The sequence below is a fragment of the Mauremys mutica genome, chromosome 20, assembly GCF_020497125.1.
Source record: "Mauremys mutica isolate MM-2020 ecotype Southern chromosome 20, ASM2049712v1, whole genome shotgun sequence".
NCBI lineage: Eukaryota > Metazoa > Chordata > Testudines > Geoemydidae > Mauremys > Mauremys mutica.
Genome location: NC_059091.1, coordinates 24247995 through 24271897, shown reverse-complemented (window position 1 = coordinate 24271897; position 23903 = coordinate 24247995). Strand labels below are relative to the sequence as shown.

The 23903-nt window shown below is 59.1% G+C and overlaps 1 protein-coding gene across 1 annotated transcript in view; it reads left to right on the top strand.

Moving 5' to 3' along the window:
* CARM1 (coactivator associated arginine methyltransferase 1) overlaps positions 1-23903 on the top strand; it is a 52372-nt gene that overhangs the window by 18060 nt on the left and 10409 nt on the right. The window contains exons 2-6 of the mRNA XM_044994653.1: positions 5366-5491; positions 9180-9286; positions 9855-9959; positions 15530-15640; positions 17858-18035. Of these exons, the coding sequence (XP_044850588.1) occupies positions 5366-5491; positions 9180-9286; positions 9855-9959; positions 15530-15640; positions 17858-18035 (627 nt within the window). The remainder of the gene's footprint in view (positions 1-5365; positions 5492-9179; positions 9287-9854; positions 9960-15529; positions 15641-17857; positions 18036-23903) is intronic.

Here is a 23903-nt window from a genome sequence, read left to right as displayed (position 1 = left end):
GACCTGCCCGCATTAATTCCCAGAGCAGAGCTGTTAGAAGCACATACTGTACTCAGAGAGTAGTTATTAATGGTTCCCAATCCTGCTGGAAAGGTATAACGAGTGGGGTTCCACAGGGATCTGTTTTGGGACCAGCTCTGTTCAATATCTTCATCAATGACTTAGATATTGGCATAGAAAGGACGCTTATTAAGTTTGCAGATGATACCAAACTGGGAGGGATTGCAACTGCTTTGGAGGATAGGGTCATAATTCAACAGGATCTGGACAAATTGGAGAAATGGTCTGAGGTAAACAGGATGAAGTTTAACAAAGACAAATGCAAAGTGCTCCACTAAGGAAGGAACAATCAGTTTCACACACAGAGAATGGGCAGAGACTGTCTAGGAAGGAGTACGGCAGAAAGGGATCTAGGGGTTATAGTGGACCACAAGCTAAACATGAGTCAACAGTGTGATGCTGTTGCAAAAAAAGCAAACGTGATTCTGGGCTGCATTAACAGGTGTGTTGTGAGCAAGACACGAGAAGTCCTTCCTCCGCTCTACTCTGCGCTGGTCAGGCCTCAGCTGGAGTATTGTGTCCAGTTCTGGGCACTGCATTTCAAGAAAGATGTGGAGCAATTGGAGAGGGTCCAGAGAAGGGCAACAAGAATGACTAAAGGTCTTGAGAACATGACCTAGGAAGGAGGCTGAGAGAATTGGGTTTGTTTAGTTTGGAACAGAGAAGACTGAGAGGGGCCATGAGAGCAGTTTTCAGGTATCTCAAAGGGTGTCATCAGGAGGAGGGAGAAAACGTGTTCACCTGAGCCTCTAAGGATAGACCAAGCAGCAATGGGCTTAACAGCAGCAAGGGAGGTTTAGGTTGGACATTAGGAAAAAGTTCCTAACTGTCAGGGTGGTTAAACACTGGAATAAATTGCCCAGGGAGGTTGTGGAATCTCCATCTCTGGAGATATTTAAGAGCAGGTTAGATAAATGTCTATCCGGGATGGTCTAGACAGTATTTGGTCCTGCCATGAGGGCAGGGGACTGGACTCGATGACCTCGCGAGGTCCCTTCCAGTCCTAGAGTCTGTGAATCCTACCTTGATTTAAAAATGGTCAGGGATGGAGGATCCACCAGGACCCCAGGGAAATTGTCCTAATTACTCCACCCATTAGGCGCTGACAGTCTGAATTTTGTCTAGCTTCAAGTTCCAGCCATGGGAGCGGGTGCCACCTTTCTCTGTTCCCCATGTGATCCAGTCCCCCCTGAACCTTCTCTTTGTTCAGCAAAGTAGATCGAGCTCCTGGGTCTCTCGCTCTCCGGCAGATTTTCGAATCCTTTCATTATTCTTGGGGCTCTCTGACCCCTCTCTGATTTAGTGGCCTCCTTCTTGGACTGCGGGCCCAGGGCTCCAGCAGCGATTTGCACCAGTGCCAAATACAGGGGTAAAATAACCTCTCTGCTCCTACGTGAGATTCCCCTGTCTATGCCCCCAGGCTGCCGTTAGCCCTTTCAGGCACAGCGTTGCGTTCGGCACTCGTGTTCAGCTGAGTATCCCCCAGGGCCCCCCACAGATCTCGGTTCCCGTCCGGTCTGGGTCGGGGGAGACGGAGGTCATTCCCTGTTCTGTTGGAGAGGGGCTGCGTGACGTGGGTTGGCCCAGATCCTAGTGGGGTAAGTGGCCCAGAGGCCCACGCTCATGGTTGTAGCTGGATTTTTGGTCCACAGGACTTCCTGCTGCTCAGAGAGCTGGCCCCAGTGCTGCAGAGAAGTGGACTACAACTCCCATCATGCACGGGGGCAGAGCAGCTTCATGCAGGCGGGGTTGAAATGCCAGGACTGGGGAGCCCGCCGGCCAGCTCCCGCCTGGCCTCCGAGTCTGGAAATCTTGGGGGGTGGGGAGAGCAGGCCCGGGCCTCGGCCGGGAGCCGAGCAGTGCCGCTAAGCCCCAGCCAGCCCCTCCCCGGCTGAGCTATCTGCACAGGCAGGCTGCTGCGCGGGCCGCAGGTGGGGGGATTTGCAGAGGGCTTCAAATCCCTGGTTCTGCGTGTGCTGATAACGTGTGAGGCCCCCATGGCTCAGTCTCCTGGGAGCTAACGAGCCCTCCTCCCCTCCCCCTCCAGCGGCGTCCATTAATCCCGCTGTAATAGGCTGAACCCCCTTGAGGCTCCGAGCAGCAGGAGGGGCCAACGAACAGCCACGACCGCGAGGAGCCGGTGGAACCAGCCTAGCCGGACGCCGTGCACAGAATGAGGCTTCCCTGCAAACGCCTCCGTCCGCTGCAGACAGGGCACTGCGTGCGGGGCAGCCGCCTGCCGGCTTGGGCCAGAGCCCCTGCAGCTTGCCCGGGATTCTCCTCGGCGGGTGTGGGGGGGCCACTCGCTGCTGGCGCTGCCCGGTGCGAACACTTGCCTTCAAGGGAGCCTTTTTTCGTTTGCGCCAAAGGCCATTTTAAGGGGGCTCCTCATCCGCAGATGCGTTACGGGTGCCAAAATCTGGGGCTGTTCCTCCTTAAGAGACCACACTAGCCAGTGAGAGTAGAACAGTCCGTGAATTGGTGTTTGTCCAAGGGGCAGGACGAGGGGGGGAGGCAGGTTTAAAAAACCCCTTTAGAGCTCTGAGTTGGCTCACAAGTGAACTGAGTGTGGGGGCCTCAGCCTCTTTTCTGCGGGACCTGGGCCCAACTCACCGGATAAACTTAACCAGATGTCTCCGCTCACGAGGGAAGAGGGGATGAGATTGATGCAGCAGGTGATGCTGCAGACGGAGATAGAGGGGCATCTGGGAGCCCAGGGCTGGGCTAGCAGGGGGCTGTGGGTCGGGAGTGAGGGGCATTGGGCAGGGCTGGGCTAGCAGGGGTCTGTGCGTTGGGAGTGAGGGGCATCGGGCAGGGCTAGCAGGGGGCTGTGCGTCGGGAGTGAGGGGCATCGGGCAGGGCTGGGCTAGCAGGGGGCTGTGGGTCGGGAGTGAGGGGCATTGGGCAGGGCTGGGCTAGCAGGGGGCTGTGCGTGGCAGGGCTGGGCTAGCAGGGGGCTGTGGGTCGGGAGTGAGGGGCATCGGGCAGGGCTGGGCTAGCAGGGGGCTGTGGGTCGGGAGTGAGGGGCATCGGGCAGGGCTGGGCTAGCAGGGGGCTGTGCGTCGGGAGTGAGGGGCATCGGGCAGGGCTGGGCTAGCAGGGGTCTGCGGGTCGGGACTGAGGGGCACCGGCCGGGCTGGGTGGTGGAGCCCAGGGCCGGAGCAATAGGGAGACCTGCAGGTCAGGCCTGAGGGCCGTCAGGAGAGCTGGAAGGACATTTGCGTGGCCCCTGCTGCACGTGACGCCATCGTCTTGTTGCTGGCGGTCCCGTCCATCCCATTGCTGCAGTGTAGCCTTCAGTGTCCATCCCGCTCCTTCCCCGGGTCCATCCCGCTCCCCAGAACTGGTCCCTCCTGGAGCCGGCAGGACGGTGTCCCTGGGAGGGCAGGCGGGCGGGTGGGTCTGTGATCCCAGGGCTGCACAGCAGCATTGCAGCCGGTTCCCCGTACGGAGCGCACAGGCCGCCTGAGACAGATTCATCAGCAAGCGAAGGGACCGGCCTGAGCTGTCGGCGTTGCTTGTCTCCTCAGAGCGCCCGCCCCCGCAGTCAGGAGTGCGGCTCCGACCTCTCCTGTTGGAATCTGCTTGAGTCAGCCGGGCGCAGCCCAGCCCTCGGCACAGCCGCGCCCGTTCCCCAGCAGGAAACGCTTCCCAAGGCAGACGGGGGCGTGGGAGAGAGCCACAGGGATCCAGCTAGATCCCTCGCGGCCACGGGGTGGGCTCTCCCCTCACGGAGGATGCGCTGTGACGACAAAGCAGGGGTGGCCAACCTGAGCCTGAGGAGGAGCCAGAATTTACCCATGTACATTGCCAAAGAGCCACAGGAATAGTCAGCAGCCCTCCCACAGCACCTGCCCACCGGCAGCCCTGCTGATCAGCGCCTCCCCCTCCCTCCCCGCACCTCCCGATCAGCTGTTTCGTGGGGTGCAGGAGGCTCTGGGGGGAGGAGCGAGGGCAGGGGAGGGGCGGGAAGGGGTGGAGTGGGGGCAGGGCCGGTGGCAGAGCCAGGGGTTGAGCAGTGAGCACCCCCGACCCACTGGAAAGTTGGCGCCTGTAGCTCCAGCCCCGGAGTCGGTGCCTGTACAAGGAGCCGCATATTAACCTCTGAAGAGCCGCAGGTGGCTCCGGAGCCGCGGGTTGGAGCATCCGTCGCAGCAGGACGCAGGGTGCGCCCCCAGTCTGCATTTCTCAGTTAAGACTTAGAGTCGCTGGCGCCCAAAGGGGAGCATGGCCCTATGGGGGGGGGGTGTACACACACACCTCCTGCCCTGGGTCACATGCCATCGACAGGAAGCCAGTGCCCTCTGTCCCCCTGCCCATCCAGCCGCTGCTGACTGGCTGGCGTCTCCGTCGGCATTACAACGGGGCGCCTGGCCTTGCGGCTCAGTCCGGGGAGGACGGATTGTGGGTAGGGGACAGCCGGGCAGAGGGCACAGGGCTGTCCGACGGGCAGCGGGGTTGGCACCGAGCGCGGAGGAGGTCAGCGGAGCCCTTGGAGAGCGGCTGGCAGAGGCTGAACGGCTGAGTCAGCAGGGGAAAGGGAAGCAGGTGGCTGCGGAGTTCCGGCCTCCCCCGGGTAGCCTTGGCACTGATCTGAGAGCAGCGCTGGGGCAGGGCCCGAGACCAGCCAGCGGGTGGGAGTGGAGGGACAGGGACAGCAGTGAGAGCTCCGTGGAAGTGGCAGGGGAAGCAGACCCCTTCCCCCACCCCCCGGCACGCTTCTCTGGGGATGAGTCGAGGAGGGCGGGTCCGTTTCATCTCCGTTATTGCTCAGCACTTCGCTAGCACCAAAAACGTGACTCTCCTGATGCCCTGCCCATCCCAAAGCCACTGCGCTCTTCCTGCTGCTCCCACTCCTCTCTGGTCCCTGCGTGTGGAGGAGTTCGGTCTCCTGAAAGCCCCTCTCCTGCTGTGCCAAAGGAACTGCTATTTCTGAAGCCAGAGCGAGTGAGATCAGAGCTGTCTGCCTCTGGGAGGGCGGGACCCAGAGTTTTGGGATGGGCTGCGCGTTGGCTTCTCACTCTAATGCATCTCAAGGCCCCGGTCGCTAAATCCACATTGGAGCACCAGTGGGGAATTCAAGCAAGGCGGGAATCGGAATGATGGGATTTGAAAGTCTGAGATCTCTGGGAACCCAGCCCGGTTGGGAGAGCTGGTCCCAGGTCTCCCAGGCCTTGTGCCACCCGTCTGTGCAGCGGGTGATGCCTGGCCCTGCTCGCTGCTGAACTGCGGCCATCTCGGGGGTTGAAAGGTGGCTCGTGACCCGTCGTGGGACGCTAACGCCGCGTGTCTCTTCTCTCCCCAGATGAAGACGTGTGCGTGTTTAAGTGCTCCGTGTCCAGGGAGACGGAATGCAGCCGCGTCGGCAAACAGTCCTTCATCATCACGCTGGGGTGTAATAGTGTCCTTATGCAGTTCGCAACGCCGACCGGTACGTCCCCTCGGCCTTCCCGGGGGCTGGGGGCTGCGACGCTCCGGCTAGCCCATCTGTCACTCCTCCAGGGCAGGCTTGTTCCCCAGACTCCTGGCTCTGGGCCCTTCTCTTTGGCCATCGGTAATCGAGATCCCGCCCCCGGGGCTTGGCCAACCCTGGAGCACCCATTGCCAGGACAAATCCAGCCCCTCTGGTGCTAGGCTAGCGGGGGGATGGGGTGGGGTTCGCGTCCCCCTTCTCAATAGTTCCCGCTGCCCACAGAGTCCCCCCATTCCCAGACCTGGCTGCCTGCAAGGAACTGCCCCTCCTTGTACAACAGCGACCCCAGCTGTCGCCGTGTGGAGCCCCCTTTGGCCTAGGGGGGAAGGGGTGAGTCCTAGCTGCCTCTCTAGCCTAGTCCCTGTTCCGAACTCCTGTGCCCGGATCCCTTCCTTAGTGAATCGCGTCCTTCCCCCCCTCCCCTGCGTCTCACTGGCCTCAGCTCCACTAGCTGGGCTCCCTCTTAACCCCTTGGGTGCTGATCTCGTCTCCTGTCCGCCCCCCAATCGCAGCCAGCCCCTGTGTTGCTGCTTTACAGGAACCTTCCCCTGAAATGGCTGGACTGTCGAGTCCAGCCCCTCCCTGCGGGCCGTGTGCGCCAGCCGCTCCCCTCCCCTGGGTTCGTGTGCTCTCCCAATCTGTGCTCAGGAATGTGAGCAGCGGCTGGCGCTGGCTGGAGCCAGCCAGGTGCTCTGCAGATGCGCCTCTCTCCTGAGTGGCAGCGCCCCCTGCTGCTCCGGTCCTGGCACGTGCACCCGGCTCTGTACTTGCACCCGAGTCCTGAGCCCAGCCCTGAGCTGCTGCTGCTCCTCGCCTCATGGCGATGCTCGTGCCCCTTCTGCGAGCCGCCCTCCCCCCCCCCCCCCGGCCCGGCCAGTCCTGCTGCCTGCCCAGGGCAGAGTCTCGGTGGGATCGGTGTGTTCAGTGGCTTGGGCCCAGTGGCCTGGTGTTAGTCTGCCCAAGAGGCCCTGGGTGCAGCTGCTGACCGAGCCCCGCGTCAGGATTCTTGGAAACATTCATCATCCTGGGCCATCGGCTGCATCTCCGCCTCCTGCTAACCTAACCCAGCCTTGCCCTGTCCGTCCTTCCCTGGCGTCTGTCCAAGGCCTCCCAGACTCCCGATTCTGGGGCATAAAACCCAGCCGTGCTTTCCTCCTTTCCCAGCCGCCATCGATCCCAGAGAGAGCCGATAACCACAGCTCATACAGCTCTCTGGGTAAAGAGAAGCTGTGACATCATGGTAGTGGCACTACTAAGGCCACCAGTCAGGAAGAGGAGAGGGATGAGGCATGTCTAGAACAAATACCAGAAATATCCAAAACCCAGGACCTGGGAGTAACGGGACTTGACTGCCCCGGACACCTGTTGGAAAAGTAACAGGGGAAAGGTTTTGTTTCGCTGTAAGTTCTTGGGATGTTGGGGACAACTCTCTGTTTCAGAAAGTGGAGGCAGTAACTCGGGTCAGCCAGTTCAGGCCTGATTCTGACCAGCTGGGAGGAATTGGTAGCAAACGCGAAAGTGGAAGGCAGTAGGGGTGAAAGTGATCACGCAATGACGGGTTTCGTGAGACTGAGTGAGGACGAGGGATTTCAAAGACTTTAACCAACTCCGAGAACTGGTAGGTGAGGTCCCCGGGGAAGAAGATCGAAGGGAAAAGTTGCTCAGGAGAGTTGGCTGCTTCTCAAGGAGATGGTGTTAAAGGCGCAGCTGCAGCGCAGCCCGAAGCGAAGGGAAGACGGGAGGAATTGGTGGAGCCATATTGGCCTCTTGCTGGAGCTCTTTGGAATTCCCCAGGAAGTGGAAACGTGGCCGACTTGCTAAGGAGGTGAACAAACACATCGCACAAGCACTAGGGGAACATGCGAGGCTCTGGCACACCACGAGTTACTCCTGGCAAGGGCAGAGAGGTTCTTTAAATCCCTCAGGAGCAAGAGACAGACACGGGAGAGCAGGGCCGGAGAGCTGATAACCCAAAAGGTTAACGGCAGCCAGAACAATCGATATTAACAAGGAGGAGGGAATGCAGGCCACAATAGGGAAGGAACAGGTTAAGGACTTGGATCAGTTAGCTGTATGCATGGCCGGGCCTGAGCAGATTCATCCCAGGTCCCTAAGAAGCTGGCTGAAGGAATCCTGGAACTGGTAGCAATTATCTTTGAGACTCCTGGGGGGTGGGTGAGGTCCCAGAGGGCTGGAGAATTGCAAATATCGTACAAAGGGACCCGGGAACTATAGACCAGTCGGCCTGATGCCGAGAGCTGGAAAGATACTAGACCAGATGATGAAACAATCAGTCTGCCGGCACCTGGAGGCTGGCGGGGTTAGAAGGAATAGCCAGCACGGCTTTGTCAAGGACAAATCCTGCCAACCCACCCTCATTTGCTCCTTCGACAGGGCTCCTGGCCTGGGCAGGGGAGCGGTAGGCCTGATAGATCTTGCTGTTAGTCGGGTTTTTGACATTATCCCATGTGACGTTCTCAGAAGCAGCTGGGGGAATGTGGGCTAGGTGGAATAACTGTCAGGTGGGTGCACAGCTGGCTGAAAGAGGGTACTCTGAGTACGCTGCCAAACTGGGCGGGGGTCAGTCCTGGGTCTGGTACCAGTCACTGTTTTCATTAATGACTTGGATCATGGAGTGGAGGGTGGGCTTATAAAATGCGCAGATGACACCAAGCTGGGGGTGGGGGCGGGGGGGTGGAAGCACTTTAGAGGCAGGATTAGAATTCAAAACAACCTTGGCAAATTAGCTAATTCATCTGAAATCAACAAGATGAAATTCAATCAAGTACTGTACTTCGGAAGGAAAAATCCAATGCCCAAGTACAATGGGGAATCATTGGCCAGGCGGTAATATGGCTGAAAAGGGGCCGGGGTTACAGGGGATCACCAACCGAATGAGTGACGTAGTTACCGAAAAAGCGAATATTCTGGCGTGTATGAACAGCAGGGTTGGAGGTCAGCCATGAGACATCGGTGTCCCGCTCTAGTGGTGGAGTCCTGTGTCCACTTACGGGCACTGCACGTTGGGCAAGAGGTGGACACGAGAGAACATGACAAAAGAACGGCCAGCCTGGGTCAGACCAAGGGTCCAGCCAGCCCAGTGTCCTGCTGCCGACAGTGGCCAGTGCCAGGTGCTGGAACAGCGTCCGAGGGCGGCTGGGGAATCCCCATCGCTGGAGGGTTTCAAGGACACGTTGGACAAACCCCTGGCCGGGCTGATCTAGGTTGACTTGGTCCGGCCTCAGCGCTGGGGGCTGGGCTAGGCGACCGCTCAAGGTCCCTCCCAGCCCCACGTTTCTGTGATTCTGCCCTGCCCAGGGCTGCTCCTTCTCCTTCCTTGCCCCCGCCCCTGCCCCTGCCCCCTGGTCTCCTTTTCTCCCTAGCGCTCGCTGGCTCCTGTGACCCCAGCCTCAGGCAGCTCAGACGCTTCCCCGCTCATGGTCTCGGCAGCCAGATTTCCCCTTTGTCCCACTGACCCTCCCCTCCCATTCAGCTTCATTTCTTGCCCCTTCTCTCCCCCCCCCCGGGCTGTCCTGGGCCCCGTTGGCCAGAGGGGGGCGCTGTTCATCAGGTGAGGCACTTCCCCCCATTGGGTCCCTGCCAGCGATGACCCCGCTAAAGCCCCAGCGCTTGGTTCTGCTTTCAGATTTCTGTTCCTTTTATAATATCCTGAAAACCTGCCGGGGTCACAACACGGAGCGGTCAGTGTTCAGCGAGCGGACGGAGGAGTCTTCCGCGGTGCAGTACTTCCAGGTAGGAGGGGCCGCTGCTGCCCCGGCTCGGGCTCCTGGGAGCTGCAGCCGGCCCGGCCCGCCGGAAGGGCCGTGCGGTGCCCTCGGCGGGCCGTGCTCCGGGGCACGGAGGGCAGCCCAGGATCCTCTCTTGCAAAGCGCCCGGATTCGTTAATGACAAACGGGAGGGAGGGTGCAGCAACCCAGCGCCCCCGCCCCGTTCGGGACAGGAACCGGCGTGGGGAGGAGCTCCATGGCCCCGCTGCCTGCGGGTTAGCGCCCCCTAGAGCGATGCTTGAATGTTGGGCTCAGTATTGACCGTGACGGTCGTGTGCCCAGTGCTGCTTTCTGCAGTGCCCTGGGGTTTCCTTGGGGATCTTCTGTCCCAGGACCAACTGGCACGGCCCCCGCGAGGAAAGCCCACCAGCGCCCTGCCCCTCTCCTGAGCAGTCACCCAGCTGCTCTGGCCGTGCACCAGCTTGGGGCGGGTGGGGGGGGGGGATTCATCTCCCTGGCGGAATTCCATCCTCCCCCTAGGTGAGACCCACCTCCCTTTCTGGGGCATAACCGAACTCTCCCGTCTCCTTTAGTTCTACGGCTACCTGTCCCAGCAACAGAACATGATGCAGGACTACGTCCGGACGGGCACGTACCAGCGGGCCATCCTGCAGAACCACAGCGACTTCAAAGACAAGGTGAGAGGAGGAGCGATCCTGCTGCCCTCTGCCAGACTCCAGAGGAGGGCGTGGCCGGCACAACAGTGGGATCTCCCCCCTTGGGCAGCTCTCCCTTCGGAGCACAGGGCAGTTCCCCCGCCTAGGGTGTAGGTCGGGGTGTATTGGTGAAGCGTGGGTTAGTCTTCGCCCAGCCTCTGAGGTGCTGTCGCCTCCCCGCTAGGATCCCTGTTTGGGATCAAGCCAGCAGCACGTGTCCGACCGTGAGCTACTTGCCAACACGTACAGAGGGAACGAGTGCGGCGGGCTGGCCGCGGCCGGCTGCTGAGCTGCGTTTTCTGCTGTCTTGGCCAGGCCCGAAGCATCGTTAGGTCCGGTCTGACCTCCTTTGTAACAGAGAATTGCTCCCCATTCCCCTGCACTGAGCGCAGTCCCTGGGGTCTGATTAAAGCATCTCGTTCCGAAAGGCTCCTGGTTAGCAGATCTGGAGAGCGGGAAAGCCCCTGTTCCCTGGTTCATCGCCCCTCGCTGGTCAAAGTGGGGCCTCGTTTCTGATGGGAACGTCTGGCTTTAACTCCCAGCCCTTGGTTCTTGTTCTGCGTTTCTCCGCTCTGAGAACGAGCCCTCAAGCACCCTGCGGCTCCGCCCCGGGAAGGTGGCAGACACGGCAAGAAGGGACCCGATGAATCTTCGATGAGCCAAAAAGATTGAGCTGCTTCAGGCTCTCACCCGAAGGTGTTTTTCTAGCCCCTAAATCATGTTTGTGGCTCTTTTCTACCCCTCCCCAAGGCTTCAACCTTTGGTTTAAAACGTGGCCCCAGAGCTGGCCGCCGTGTTGGGCTCCCAGTGGCGCCTCGAGGTGAAATCTCCTCCCTGCGCCCCTGTTTTCTATACCGGGGTCACACCAGGCCTTTTCGCCGTACGGGGCACTGGCAGCTCCCTTTGGCTTGCCTGTCCGCCAGGACCCCTACGTCCTGGCAGAGTGGCAGCGTCGTAGGGCTGGCCGCCAGCCCTTCTTCCTCGTGTTTGAATGGGCCCGGCCTGCCGAGCCATCCGGATCGCGCTGCAGGTCTGTTCTATTGAGCAGCCAAACTCGGCGTCTCATCAGACTCGGCAGTCAGGTTTGTGTGATGTGACCTATTTTTCTGGGTTGACTGGCATGAATTAGATTCCTCTCCTTTCATTCTTTGAATCCCTTATCGGCTTTTTTACTATTTGCCTGGGAGTGACATCTGACTGGCTGGCGCATGGTTAGCTGGTCATCCTGCTTGTCCTTTTTGAATATGGCCACAAAGTCAGCACTTTTCCAACCTTCGGGAATTTCCTCGATATTCCAGGATTTATTAAAAATTAAGAGATTGGGCCAGAGATCTCCTCGGCCAACTATTTTAAGACTCTTGAGTGCAAGTTATCCGGGCCTGCTAATTTAAAAATGTTTCTACCTAGTGAATGTTGTTCAACATTTTCCTTCTTCACGAGTGGACTGGAAAGTCTGAGTAATCATCCTGCTTTGTTCCAAATACAGGACCGAAATGATTATCGGATGCTTCACCTTTTCTGCATCGTTCATAATTTGCCCGTCTCCATCTGGTGATGGGCCTGGGCCATTGGCCAGGGGAGGGTTGGTTCTGTGGTGAGTGTAGCAGGAACCAAAGTCATCAGATGTGGATCTGGTCGCAGAGAAGGTGGCGGCATTTCTCATCACACTGCACCTTCCATCCAAGGGATGGCAGTAACTCCGCCCCCGGGAGATGGGGAGTCTCTTATAGAGGAAAGTGAGGCATGGAAATGGGAAGCGACTTTCCACGAGGCTGCAGTGGAGTCAGGACTCGAACCCAGGAGCCCCGACTCCCCGTCCGCTAGAGGGGACCCTAGTGCTGGGCAGTGCCTGGGATGGCGAGAAGGGCAAAGGCAGTAAAAATGCAGCCCAGGTTCTCCCTGGCTGCTTTTGGGGGGATCCTAGTGGTGCTTTAACTTCCAGGTGCCCTGGGAGGGGTGGGAAAATCCGAGGGCTGCATCTGCCGGGACAGTTGTCTTCTGAAACAAGAACCCCCCAGGCCCGTGGGTCCTGTGGCGATGGCTACCCAGAGCGCTGGCTCCGTTCAGACTCCAGCCAGCCGGGAGGGGCCAGGATACGGAGCCGCGGGCCAGGCTCTGGAGGGCAAGGGAGGGAAGGCAGGCGGCTTCGCAGGGTGGGCAATGGGATGAATTATGACAAGGCTTCAGGAGCTTCCTGCCCATGGGAGCTCCGGTGCCCGAGTCACCTGGGCTAGGAAAGGTTCTGCCGGGAGCTGTGCCTCTGGCCGCAGGGCTAGCGGGGCCTGCTCTCTGGCGAGGCACTGATCGCCTGCTCGCGCCGATAGGCGGCTGCACCCAGAACGTCCTAGAACAGGCTGAGGAAGGCAGCGGCTGCCCCAGCCTGCGTGGGCTGATGCCTCCGACCCTGCAGGGGAAGGGCCGGGACCGGAGAGCCCCGTTCTGGTACCGGCAGCGTCGGGCTGAGCCATGCAGATGTTGCTCCCGCCAAGGGCTGTGGCAGGGATCGCGGTGCAGCATCGCTGGGTACGGGAGGGATTTGAAACGCTGGTGCAGCAGGAGCCTGGTTCTCTCCAGCAATGGCCTCAGCCAGGCCTTGGGGGCTCCGTCCGCCCCTGCCCTCCTGAGGAGAGAGGTGGTGGCCCTTCGGGGGGGGAGTTCAGTGCCTGACCCAGACAGGCCTTGCTCTCGGCTGAGTCTCCCCTTCCTGTGACAGGGGCATGGAGCTAGAGTGGGCCCCCGCCCTTCTCACAGCCAAGAGCCATCAGAGGGCAGAGACTCCTGGGCCAGATCTGAGCCAGCGACCTGGAGGTGGCCCGCAGGGGGTGCCGCCCCCCCTCCCCGCATGGGGCAGTGCTGAAAGTATCGTGTATTGTCCGGGCAGGCAGAAGCTTGTGAGTGGCGACAACGCCGAGCCCAGTGGGATCCTGATCTGTGCCGGGGGCGTCTAGACACCGCTGCCGAACACCTACTGAATAGTTCAGCAGCGGCTCCCTCGGCTCGGCTCTTGGCTTGCTTCCTGGGTGCCGGGAGGCGCTCTGCTCCTAGCAGCCGCTCCCCTAATGGACCCACACGATGTGGGCACCAGACTGCCTGCCTGACGGGTGTTGGCATTGATGGCCACACCCACTTCATGCCAGCTTGGCCTATGCAGGTGACCCTCCCAATTCACACGGAGACAGAGTGGCCAAGTGGACAGGGCTGCGAGTGGGACTCTGGAGACCTGGATTCTGTTCCCAGCTCTGCCACTGACCAGCTGAGTGACCTTGGGCAAGTCTTCCACACTCTGTGCCTCAGTTTCCCCTCCCAGCTTTTGGCTATTTAGCCTGAGCTCTTTGGGCAGGGACTGTCTCTCGCGCGGTCTGTGCAGCGCCTGGCACGAAGGGGATCTCTAGGTGCTACTGTAATACACGTAATTAATAATTGACATTAAGACTCACCAATTAGGCCACCCTGTCAGCTTGGGACCAGGTGGAGCCAGCTGGCTTCATATGTGAATATTGTTCCTGGGAGAGTCTAATTAGGACTTGCGCAGCCGGGGAGCCGTGTGGAACTAGTGTCTGCGCTTGTGTTGATTTCATCTCCCGAGATTTGCAAGGCAGCCGTTGGTATCCAAAGCCGTTTCTCTCTTTACCGTTCTTACCGTGACCTCAGCCAGGCGATGGTTTGGTGCAAGGGCTGGTCTGCAGGGCGCTGTCCAGCTAACACACCTGCGTTGGACTCGCTGGTCCCTGGGGGTGGGGTGACCAGAGGATGGCAGATGCTCCTCCTGCGTCGTCCCTGGATTGCTCGGCCCGTCTGCCGGGAAGATTTGCCTCCGAGGAAAGGGAAGCTCGGCAGTTCTGGCTGGTAGCGGCTGCTGCGGAGTCCCTCCCGTCCCCTGTGGGTGCGACCCAGGGCTTGGCTTTCCTCACTAGCCTCGACTAGGCCTGAGTTAGAGCCAGTGCTTTCGCCTTCCACCTTCAAACCACCCGCTGAGCCGCACCCCCGGTGGGGCCCCTTTTACATAGGGAGAAAGCGTGGTGGGATTGAGGTGCCTTGTCAGGACGCAGCAAGTGGCATATCTGGGAACAGAGCCTGCTCTGTCCTGACCCGCTAGATCCCACTCCTGGGGATAGAACCCAGGAGTCCTGACTCCCAACACCCCTGTCCTAACCCACTAGATCCCACTCCCCTCCCAGTGCCGGGGATAGAACCCAGGAGTCCTGACTTCCACCTTTCTATGCTGTTCCCACTAGTCCTCACTCCCCTCCCAGAGCTTGGAACAGAACCCAGGAGTCCTGGCTCCCAGCACCCCCGTCCTAACCCACTAGTCCTCACTCCCCTCGCAGAGCTTGGAACAGAACCCAGGAGTCCTGGCTCCCAGTCCCTTTTTCTACCCTCTCAGCTGTGCTTGCTTTCCACTCAGTATTTGTCCACTGCTTTCAGCTGCTCTGGGAGAGCTCAGGGTTGCTGCTGTGTGATCCAATAGGGTTAATTGAGAGTAAACGTTTTTCCTTTTTATTGGGTGGGATTCTCTCCGGAGCTCGCAGGAGGTGACAGCAGTGACTCTGCCAAGGCAGGGGACCCCGTTCTGTAAATCCCCTGACAGATCAGTATCTGGGTGAATCCTTCAGTTAGTTAGTTATTTTATGGGGCAAAGTTGGATGCTTGGAGCAATTTTTCCCCCCCTGCAGGCAGAGCTGTGCCTCCAAACCCACGCGAGGGGCAGGCTGAGCTCGGAAAGCCGCGTCTTTCTGCCAGGAACAGCTGTTTGGAAAGTCTGCCCTTGTGGATAAGCTTTTTAATTTCAGTAGCTTCTTATCAGAAGCCGGCACAAAGATCTGCATGCGCCTAAGAGCGACTGATGCAGACGGGTGGCTCTAGCTTCCGCCGCTGTGTTGCTAATTAAACGATACGCGCTTTGTGCCTTGCGAAACTCCTGCAGCCTCGCTTCTCTTGTATTTGTGAGTTAATGTCTGTAAAAGGAGCCCAGTTAAAATTCACCCAATTGGGGCTGAGGCCGTACGAACCCCGAGACCGCCCTGAACGATGGACAATCTGACTCTTAGGAGATGCTGAAATGCAGCTCTCTCTGGGGTGGAGCTTAGCAGCCAGTGCATCGCCCAGGGGAGATTTGACCCAAAGACATGGGGACCAAACCCCAACCGTTGTAAAAAGGGCTGTGGGATCGTTTTGGTCCCTGCTGGTGAGAGCTTGGTCTGAGGTCTCGGGCGGGAGACCTGCCTGGACCACAGGTGGTGGGATCTGTGGAGAGTTCAGAGGTTTCAAAGCCGGGGGGAGGGGGTGTCTTAGCTCTGCTTTCTCCAAGTCAAGCAAATATTTGGGAGCACTCCTTTCCGAGGGTTTTTAATCCGCCCATCTTGGTGGAGGGCCCTGAAACGGGAATTCTTCCACCCTGAGCTGCAGTTTCAGCCTGGTCTCTGGCACGTGCACGCTGCCGGGCGAGCGAGGCAGGCCCTTCTCCACGGCACGCCGGGTTAGGCGGTAGATTGAGAGCTGGGGGTGGTTATCAGCAGCTGCTGCCGCTCACTCTCTCCCTCCTCTCTCCCCAGATCGTCCTAGATGTCGGCTGCGGCTCCGGCATCCTCTCGTTCTTCGCCGCACAGGCTGGGGCAAGAAAAATCTATGCAGTGGAAGCCAGCACGATGGCCCAGCACGCGGAGGTCAGTACTGCTCGCACGCCAGCCGCCTGCAGGCAAACGCGCTCTGCCTTGCAGGGCCGGCTCCTATGCGAAAGCGTTTTGGGGAGTTCTCCTCAGCCAGGTCCCAGTGCAGCAGGGCGCTGGGTGTGGGAAGATCAGTCTCCAGGTCAGAGAATCACATGGTTGAGGATGCTGAGCTTGCAGCCTTCTGGGGCAGCTTTGCCAAGCCAGCCCAGGCGTTACCTGGCTTGAAATCCCGTCAAGCCTCCAAGCTTCCTTGTGAGGCCCTAAGGACTGGTGCATCTCTCAGCCCTGGGGAGATGGGGACGCCGTTTCAGAGCGGTGGCTGAGCCAGCAAACGGGACGCCGACGGAGCGCTGAGGAAAAGCTGCCGTGGATCGACGTGCCCTGGGAGCCCAGCATTGCTGTCAGTCCAGTGAGTCCTGGCATCAGCCCAGGCATCTAGTGAGGTGCTGCTTAGAGCGGCGAAGGCTTCGTTTGACGGTATCTAACCGACGTGCAAACGCAGCAGGCTTCTCTCTGCTGCGGCGCCCACGACAAACAGACCTGGGACACAACGCTGCTTTGATACTTGGGTTCAACAGGAGCTGAGGGCCAGCAGGAAGCTGTGGAGTGACGTGGTGGCACTCTCGCTCGCTTCATAATACAGCCGTTCTCATCTAGAGAGAGCCCCCCTCCTCCAGCTGGGTCGTATCCTCTTTTATAGATGGGGAAACTGAGGCACGGGGAGGGGATGTGATTTGTCCAAGGGCGCCCGCTACATTGGTGGCAGAACCAAAAATAGGACCCAGGCACCCTGCACTCTAACCATGAGACGTGCAGGACTCGAGCTAGATTTTTTGCAGGAAATAAGGAGAGGAGCTGAAATAGTCTGAAAAGCAAAGTTTGGAGCCGGTTGATGAAACTGGGCCAGCACCAAGCTCAATTTGTTTATCCAGAGTGTGATTGTCAGGACTTGGACAGTTCACGAGAGCGGAATCCCCAGATTTGGCAGGGTCTGGGGAAGATGGAGTGAGATCAGAGCCATCCCTAAGGCCTCTGGGTTTCTGGCTGTCTCGTCTGGGCCCTGGCCACTAAACCTGACGAATTTAAAACGGGGGGCGGGGCACAGAGGAAAATTGGCCACGTTGTTTGCAGGCAGAACTGGTGCTAGCAGGGTCCAGTGCAGAGAGGCAGCTGGGACTCACCCCTTCCCCCCAGGCCAAGGGGTCTCCTTGAAAGGATCCTCCTGGGTGGCTCACCAGGTGTTCTAGCATGTCACGTCGGAGAGCTGGGATTACTCGCGCCTCAGGCTGGCAGGGTCTGTAGGGAGGGGAGCCGAGAGCCAGGCTCCGAAGACCATCAGCCCAGAAGCTGCTCATTTCGTAGCCTCTTCCCGGTTCCATGCACTCCCGTCTGTCGCTGTGTATTTGCAGCTTGGCCCGTCAGCAGATCCGCGATGGGCTTCTGCGTGTCCTGCAGCTTTTCTATCCCAGTTCCCTGCTGCCAGGGAAAGCTGCTTCCCCATCCCACGGGAAGGCACGTGCAGCGTCCCCAGTAAGTCTTGACCCAAGGTCATCGGGAGAGATGCCGGCCAAGTGAGGGTTGGATCTAGCTGCATGGTGATAAGTCGCCCCTTTCCTCCCTGAAACGTTCTCCCCCCCGTCAGTGACCAGACGCCCCCATCCGTTTTGTATTGTTCCCTCTCCCAGTAAGGATCACAACCCAGATTTCCAGCACGTACAGACTGAGCTTTGACTGGTGCGCTCTCGACTCACTGTCTGACTCACGTCGTCCTCTCCTGCCTTGGTTTACCCATCTGTGTGATGCGGGTGTCGGGAGGCGCGGCCAGTTAACCAAGTGGTTGGAAGATGCCAGGTGCTGGATACGGGGAGAAAAGGGGGGTGAAAGCACTCTGAATCTGTGGGCTGAAACATAACCCTGTCTTCAGAAGATCCCCTGCTCTTCAAGGCTCTGAGCCAGATTCATCCCTGGTGTCACTGACATCACTGCAGTTGCACCAGGAAGGACTTTGGCCCAGTCTCGCTCAGCTGGATGAAAGTGACGGGCTTTGCCCTCCTTCGAAACTGTCTCGCAGTCGTTCAGTTACACTAGATCATTTTTGCCCTGATGTTCCTGGGCTGGCGTCAGCAGCAGATGCCCACAGACCATTCTAGACCCAGGAAGTGGGGGCCACCTCTCTTTGCCTTTCTCTGACTCCTCCTTCTCCTCACTCAGGTTTTAGTGAAAAGCAACAACCTCACGGACCGGATCGTCGTCATCCCCGGCAAGGTGGAGGAAATCTCGCTTCCCGAACAGGTGGACATAATTATCTCGGAGCCCATGGGGTACATGCTCTTCAACGAACGCATGCTGGAAAGCTACCTGCATGCCAAGAAGTACTTAAAGCCCAGCGGTAAGTGATGAGTGCTGACCAAACGCCCGTTCCGCGATGTTCCTTTCCCCGCAGATGTGGGGCGGCGTGTATTCAGGGGCAGGGGAAATCCACCCCCTTGTCAACCAGCGTCTCCCTGTTTAAAGGCAAGCTGGTTCAGTGGGGGTAGATAACCAGCTCTGGGATTTCCATTGCTGGAGGAATATCGGCTGCGGAGCCCAAGCGACCAGGCTCTGTGGGACTGGCGAGGGCGCGGGAGTGGGGTTTCGGTGGCTGTCTGGCTTTCTCGCTATGGTCCACGTTCGGAAAGGCAGCCCGCCGCTGGGAGCTGCGTGTGTGAGCTCCGGCGTCCTACGCTGGGACAGAGACCGGCGGCCTCGCAGGGGTGAGGGATTCATGCGTCACGCTTAGCGTGTTTAGTGCCGGGGGCTGGTTCTGTCCTGGCTCCATGCATAGGCGTCTAACGCATCGAGTGACCCGGTTTACGGACCCCGACGCGTGAGGGTGGCCACTCGGTGAGCTGCAAACCACACGCAGCCCTCAGCGGCCCAGGGTCTCTGAATACAGCCAGGGGGGCCCCTCCAGCAGGGAACCCCGGCTCCTCGGGGGCCTGAGTCAGTGACAGACGCTGCCTGGGGGGTGGAGCGGAGCACGGAGCAAAGGCCCCTGCATGGCTCCACCTGCTGGTAGGCTGGGGAACGAGCGGGCGTTCCAGGCGGGTGCACGAGTCGTGGTTTGACCCCTCCAGCCCAGGAACTGCTCTGCGCCTCCGAGGGGCCTGAGCTGCACCACTGGGCATTTAAGCAGCAGATCAAGCAGTCGGCTGCCCTCCTGGGCCTCGGGGTTGGTGCAAAGAGAGGGGCCCGATTTCATCTCGTGACCACCAGGCCCCTCCGGCTCTTCAGAACAAAGTTCTCTTCAGCTGCTGCAGCCTAGAGGCTGCTGCAAAAATGTGACCACAGGAGAGTGGCTGCAAGAGCTTCTGGGCTGAGGCTGACTCGCGGCGCCCTCTCCTGGCGTGGGAGGGAAGCCAAGGGGGGGGCTGCCTGCTGTGAAAACAGGAAGACCTGGGCTTGTCTGTGGGTCATGTGCTCCTCACATGGGGGGGGGAGGCGCAGGGCAGTAGAGTGAGAGAAGCTGCTGCTCTTGCCCCTGGAATGGCTCCCCCCCCAGGCCTGGTGACGGCCATGCTGCCCGGGCATCGAGGGGATAGCTGGGTCCCCTTGGATGTGTTTGCAGCACTCGGCCATGCTGCCTGGGCATCGAGGGGATAGCTGGGTCCCCTTTGTGTTTGCAGCACTCGGCCATGCTGCCCGGGCATCGTGGGGATAGCTGGGTCCCCTTGGATGTGTTTGCAGCACTCGGCCATGCTGCCCGGGCATCGTGGGGATAGCTGGGTCCCCTTGGATGTGTTTGCAGCACTCGGCCATGCTGCCCGGGCATCGTGGGGATAGCTGGGTCCCCTTGGATGTGTTTGCAGCACTCGGCCATGCTGCCCGGGCATCGTGGGGATAGCTGGGTCCCCTTGGATGTGTTTGCAGCACTCGGCCATGCTGCCTGGGCATCATGGGGATAGCTGGGTCCCCTTGGATGTGTTTGCAGCACTCGGCCATGCTGCCCGGGCATCGTGGGGATAGCTGGGTCCCCTTTGTGTTTGCAGCACTCGGCCATGCTGCCCGGGCATCGAGGGGATAGCTGGGTCCCCTTGGATGTGTTTGCAGCACTCGGCCATGCTGCCCGGGCATCGTGGGGATAGCTGGGTCCCCTTGGATGTGTTTGCAGCACTCGGCCATGCTGCCCGGGCATCGTGGGGATAGCTGGGTCCCCTTTGTGTTTGCAGCACTGTCTCTTTAAAAAAAAAAAAAAAAACACCCAACCTTTTTTAATATTCCCCCCCCCCCCCCCAACGGATCGCTTGCCAAAGCCTGCGTGTGCCGCGTCGCCGGGCTCCCGAGCGGAGAGGTGATTTGTAATGCAGCGAATCTCGAAATGTAATTAAATTGTGTTCCAGGCAATTTCCCAGAGGAGCTGACACGACTCATCAGCCCTAATGTATTCCGCCCTCCCGAACAGGCCTGACCCTGTCCGTCCCTTCGGCCCTATTTTAGTCACTGCCTTCATCCAAAAGAAACGCTCCTAGAAAAATCACTAGCCTAGGGTGCATGTAGCTGCCTTCGTAACCGGGGGAGGCCAGGACCAGATGAGTTTTTAACGTCCTGGAGAAAAGGATCTGGAACAGTCTGTTGCTTCTGGTGGCGAGATAGCAGCCTGTGTGTATGTTCTCGTTAGAGGTGTTGGTATTTAATTAAGCTTGGCAAATTAAACTGTTCCAATATGTTGCACAGAGGTGGGGGGTGGACTTTTAGCATCTCTATTCCCAGACTGTCTTGAAAACCCTGATTTTTAACTTCTCTGCCATCTGTCTGCAAGGAGCAGCCAGCTCTGTACGGACCTCACGCTGCTCAGACGAGCCTCCGTAACACGGGCCGGAACCGATTTGTGAGAGATCAGATCTTACCACGTGCCTGCTTGAGGCCTGATCCTACAAACTCCTCTTAGCTTCAGGCTGAGCGTGGCCGCAGGCTTGGGCTCTGGCTCCGGCTCCGGACATAGAATCTCCCTGACTTTGTCGGTTCAGAACGGTGATTTGTGAGTCTTGTGTTTCAAACACGTCATATCCCCTAACCCACCAGGACTTCAGCAATGCTTGGCGACTTGCGAGCAGGGAGCGCTGCCATTTATAAAGAAGAGGGAGGGAGGGAGACATTACGCAGCTGTAGAGCTGTTTTAGGCTGAAATTTAAATGGAAAATCATCCCCCAGCCTGGAAGGGAGACCAAAGGGGGGGGGGTGTCTTTGGCGTTTAACATGCAGGCAAACTAGAAACATCAACCACTTCGCTATTTCTGTTCTCACCTGAGTCACCTGCTAACAGGCCGTTCTTGGTTGCTGCTTGTGTTCGCGGCAGCAGGGCCTGACCTCCACGCAGATTATCCCCGGAGCACAGGCCTTCAGAATCCCCTGGGAGCTTTTCTGGATATAAATTTAGTAGGGAAATGGACGTGCTGAGCGAATTCAGGGTGAGCAAACGGCGCCTTTTAGTCCCTCCACTGACAGGCTGAGCCACAGATTAAAGGTAGAAATCGGAATCTGACTGTGACGGTGCTGCCGGCCACTTTCAGCCCGGGGTCCCTGCGGCGCGGGAGCTGCCAGCCCCTGTGGAGCCACTTACCAGAGCCGCTCCGAGCACAGCTACAGTTTGGAAATGTTGCAGCGTCTCCAAAGCGCAGACTTTCAGCCCCTGCCCAGGATCGGGGCCCCCTGTGCCAGGCGCTGCACAGCTCAGGAGAGGAGGCACCGAAAGGGGCAGGGGTTGAAGCTGGGCATAGGAGCCAGGTCTCCTGAGCTCCAGTCTGGTGCCCTGCCCTGGGTCACGCCGGCTACCAGTGCGTCTTTAGTGGGGGTTGGGGGCAAGGTGTGGGGTTTTGTAAGTCCAACTAGTCACAGTTCCCACCGTCCACGGGCGCCCGCCCCTCCCCCGACGCTGAGGAGATGGTGGGGTCTGTCTACACTGCAGGGAGCCACCCGCCGCTGGCCCATGCCAGCTGACTCGGCTCGTGGGGCGTTTCATTGCGGTGTAGATGGGTCCTAGTGCGGGGCCAGCCGTGGGTTTTGCACTGCAGTGTAGACACACCCAGAGAGGCTTTGCCCCACCCCTCCCCTCCGAGCTGCACCCAGCCCCTCTCCTTCCCAGGGGTGGGCGTCAGCCAGGAGGACACGAACCAGCTGTTTGCCGGGAGGGAGGAAACACGCGTTTTCTGGAGCGGGGCTCAGGTCTCTGGCCTGGAGCTGTGCTAGGTGAAGAGGTTTTCAAGTGCGTGAAGCGAAGGGAAGACTCGGCCAGCCGGAGGGGGAGGGCAGAGTCTAGTCCTGCCCGTGCCACGCTGGGGTGGAGGCAGTGCTGCTCTCCGGCACGGTGGCCCCCATCAGCCCAGGGATAAGCAGGGTCGCCAGCTCTCGGGATTTAGAGCCCGAGTCGGGGGATATTTGGGGGATTTTCCTCAAGCCGCGGCTCCTGGAGCCACGTGGGTCGGAGACTCTCGTCTCTAAAGTCAGTTTTGTAACCCTGGAGACTGGAGAAAAGCCTGGAAACGTGAACCTCCCACCCAGCTGTTCTCCCACCCGTTGGCAATTGAGTTCTCTGGGCGCTCAGGGCCTGGCAGATCCGCTGAGGTCCTGGGCCAGCTACGGATCCAACCCGGTTAGCTAACAACGTGTCAGACGTGGCCTTAGACACTCCAGCCTTTAATCTTGGAACTTCAGCCGCTAAAGCCACCAAGCTGTGCTCCGGTCCCAAACTCTGCCGCCTGTCCTGGAGAACCACGTGAGGGCCGTTCTGGCATTAGCAGGGCTTCAGAGAACGTTACAGGGCATGATTAGGGGCCTGTGAAACTCTCCTGTGGGGAGCGATTGCAAAGAGCGATGATTGACCTTAGAGAGGGGACACGCATCTCTGGCGAATAGGGGAGAGAACGGGGGGTCGGGGGCTTCTCCCCGTCTCATCAACCAGGGACTCAGTGAAACTGAAAACCAGCAAATTCAAAACAAGTCCAAGGCGATCCTGTTCCACATATCGTGTCCTTACACTGTGGAACTCCCTGCCACTGGATGGCTTTGGGGCCAAGGACTCGGATGGATTCTAAGAGGCTTTGGCCTTTTCTACAGCTCCCCACAAGAGCCTGAGCAGTTGTTAATGGTAGAGTTCTGGAGCTTTGGGGTGCGAGTCAAACTGTTAGAGATTGAGAGGCCTTTGTGGGGGGCAGATTGTTCCATGTCTGCTATCGCGGGGCTCCTGCACCTTCCTCTCCAGCAGCTGCTGCCGCCGGAGTTGGACTGGTGAGCCTCGGGGCTGACCCGGCCTGGCGGTTCCTTTGAGGGCTGGCGTAGCCATGGTGGGTGATGAGAGCGATCTTGCTGGAGGAGACGGCGCACTCTGGGGGCTGCCGGGGAAGGGGATAGAGACGGGGGAAGCAGTTCGAGCAACGTGCCCCACTGTCACAGATCACGGTCGGCAGCTATGGCCCTATGGCAGAGAGCCCAGATCGCAAAGCCAAGTGGAGCCGTTGCTGCCGATGTGTAGCACTCAGCCCGCTGCTGACCTGCCGCAGGCCGCGCTCTTTGAACATTCCTCGGTGCCCTCATTCGGTCGAGGAGGCCGGTTTGTTAGCGGGGGGAGATGGCTCTGCGCCCCCGTCGGTCTCCGTCCCGCCCAGCCGTAACCCTGGTCAGACTTCGGGGGGTGCGGCTGGTGGGTTCAATGTGCAAACGACTGGCTTAGCTCTGATCTCTGCCCTGGGCTGCCAAGGGGGTTTTGTGCCCCTGCCAACTCTGCAGCCCCCCCACAGTTCAGTACCTACCGACATGTACCAGATTGGGTGGCATACGGGCCAGCTGCTGCCTGGGGCGGGGCTTGGCCAGAGGCTCGGGCCAGATCCCAAATCAATCCTCACCTCCGTCCAAACACACGTTGCATTGGGCCTGTGCTGCGGAAAGCCCTGGAAAGGGGCCGGGCATCGCTGGGGTGGGCCGGGCGCGCCCTGACTTAGCCAGGACTGGGCTGGGCTGGGGTCAAAAAAACACCCTGGGAAATTTTTGAGGGGGGCGGGGGAGAAAATTTTTTGGTTTAGGTGAAAGTTTCTACTGAATACTTGAAAGTTCAGTTTTCAGAGTAGCAGCCGTGTTAGTCTGTATCCGCAAAAAGAACAGGAGGACTTGTGGCACCTTAAAGACTAACACATTTGAGCTGCAGCTCACGAAAGCTCATGCTAAAATAAATTTGTTAGTCTTTAAGGTGCCGCAAGTACTCCTGTTCTTTTTGTGAAAGTGACAG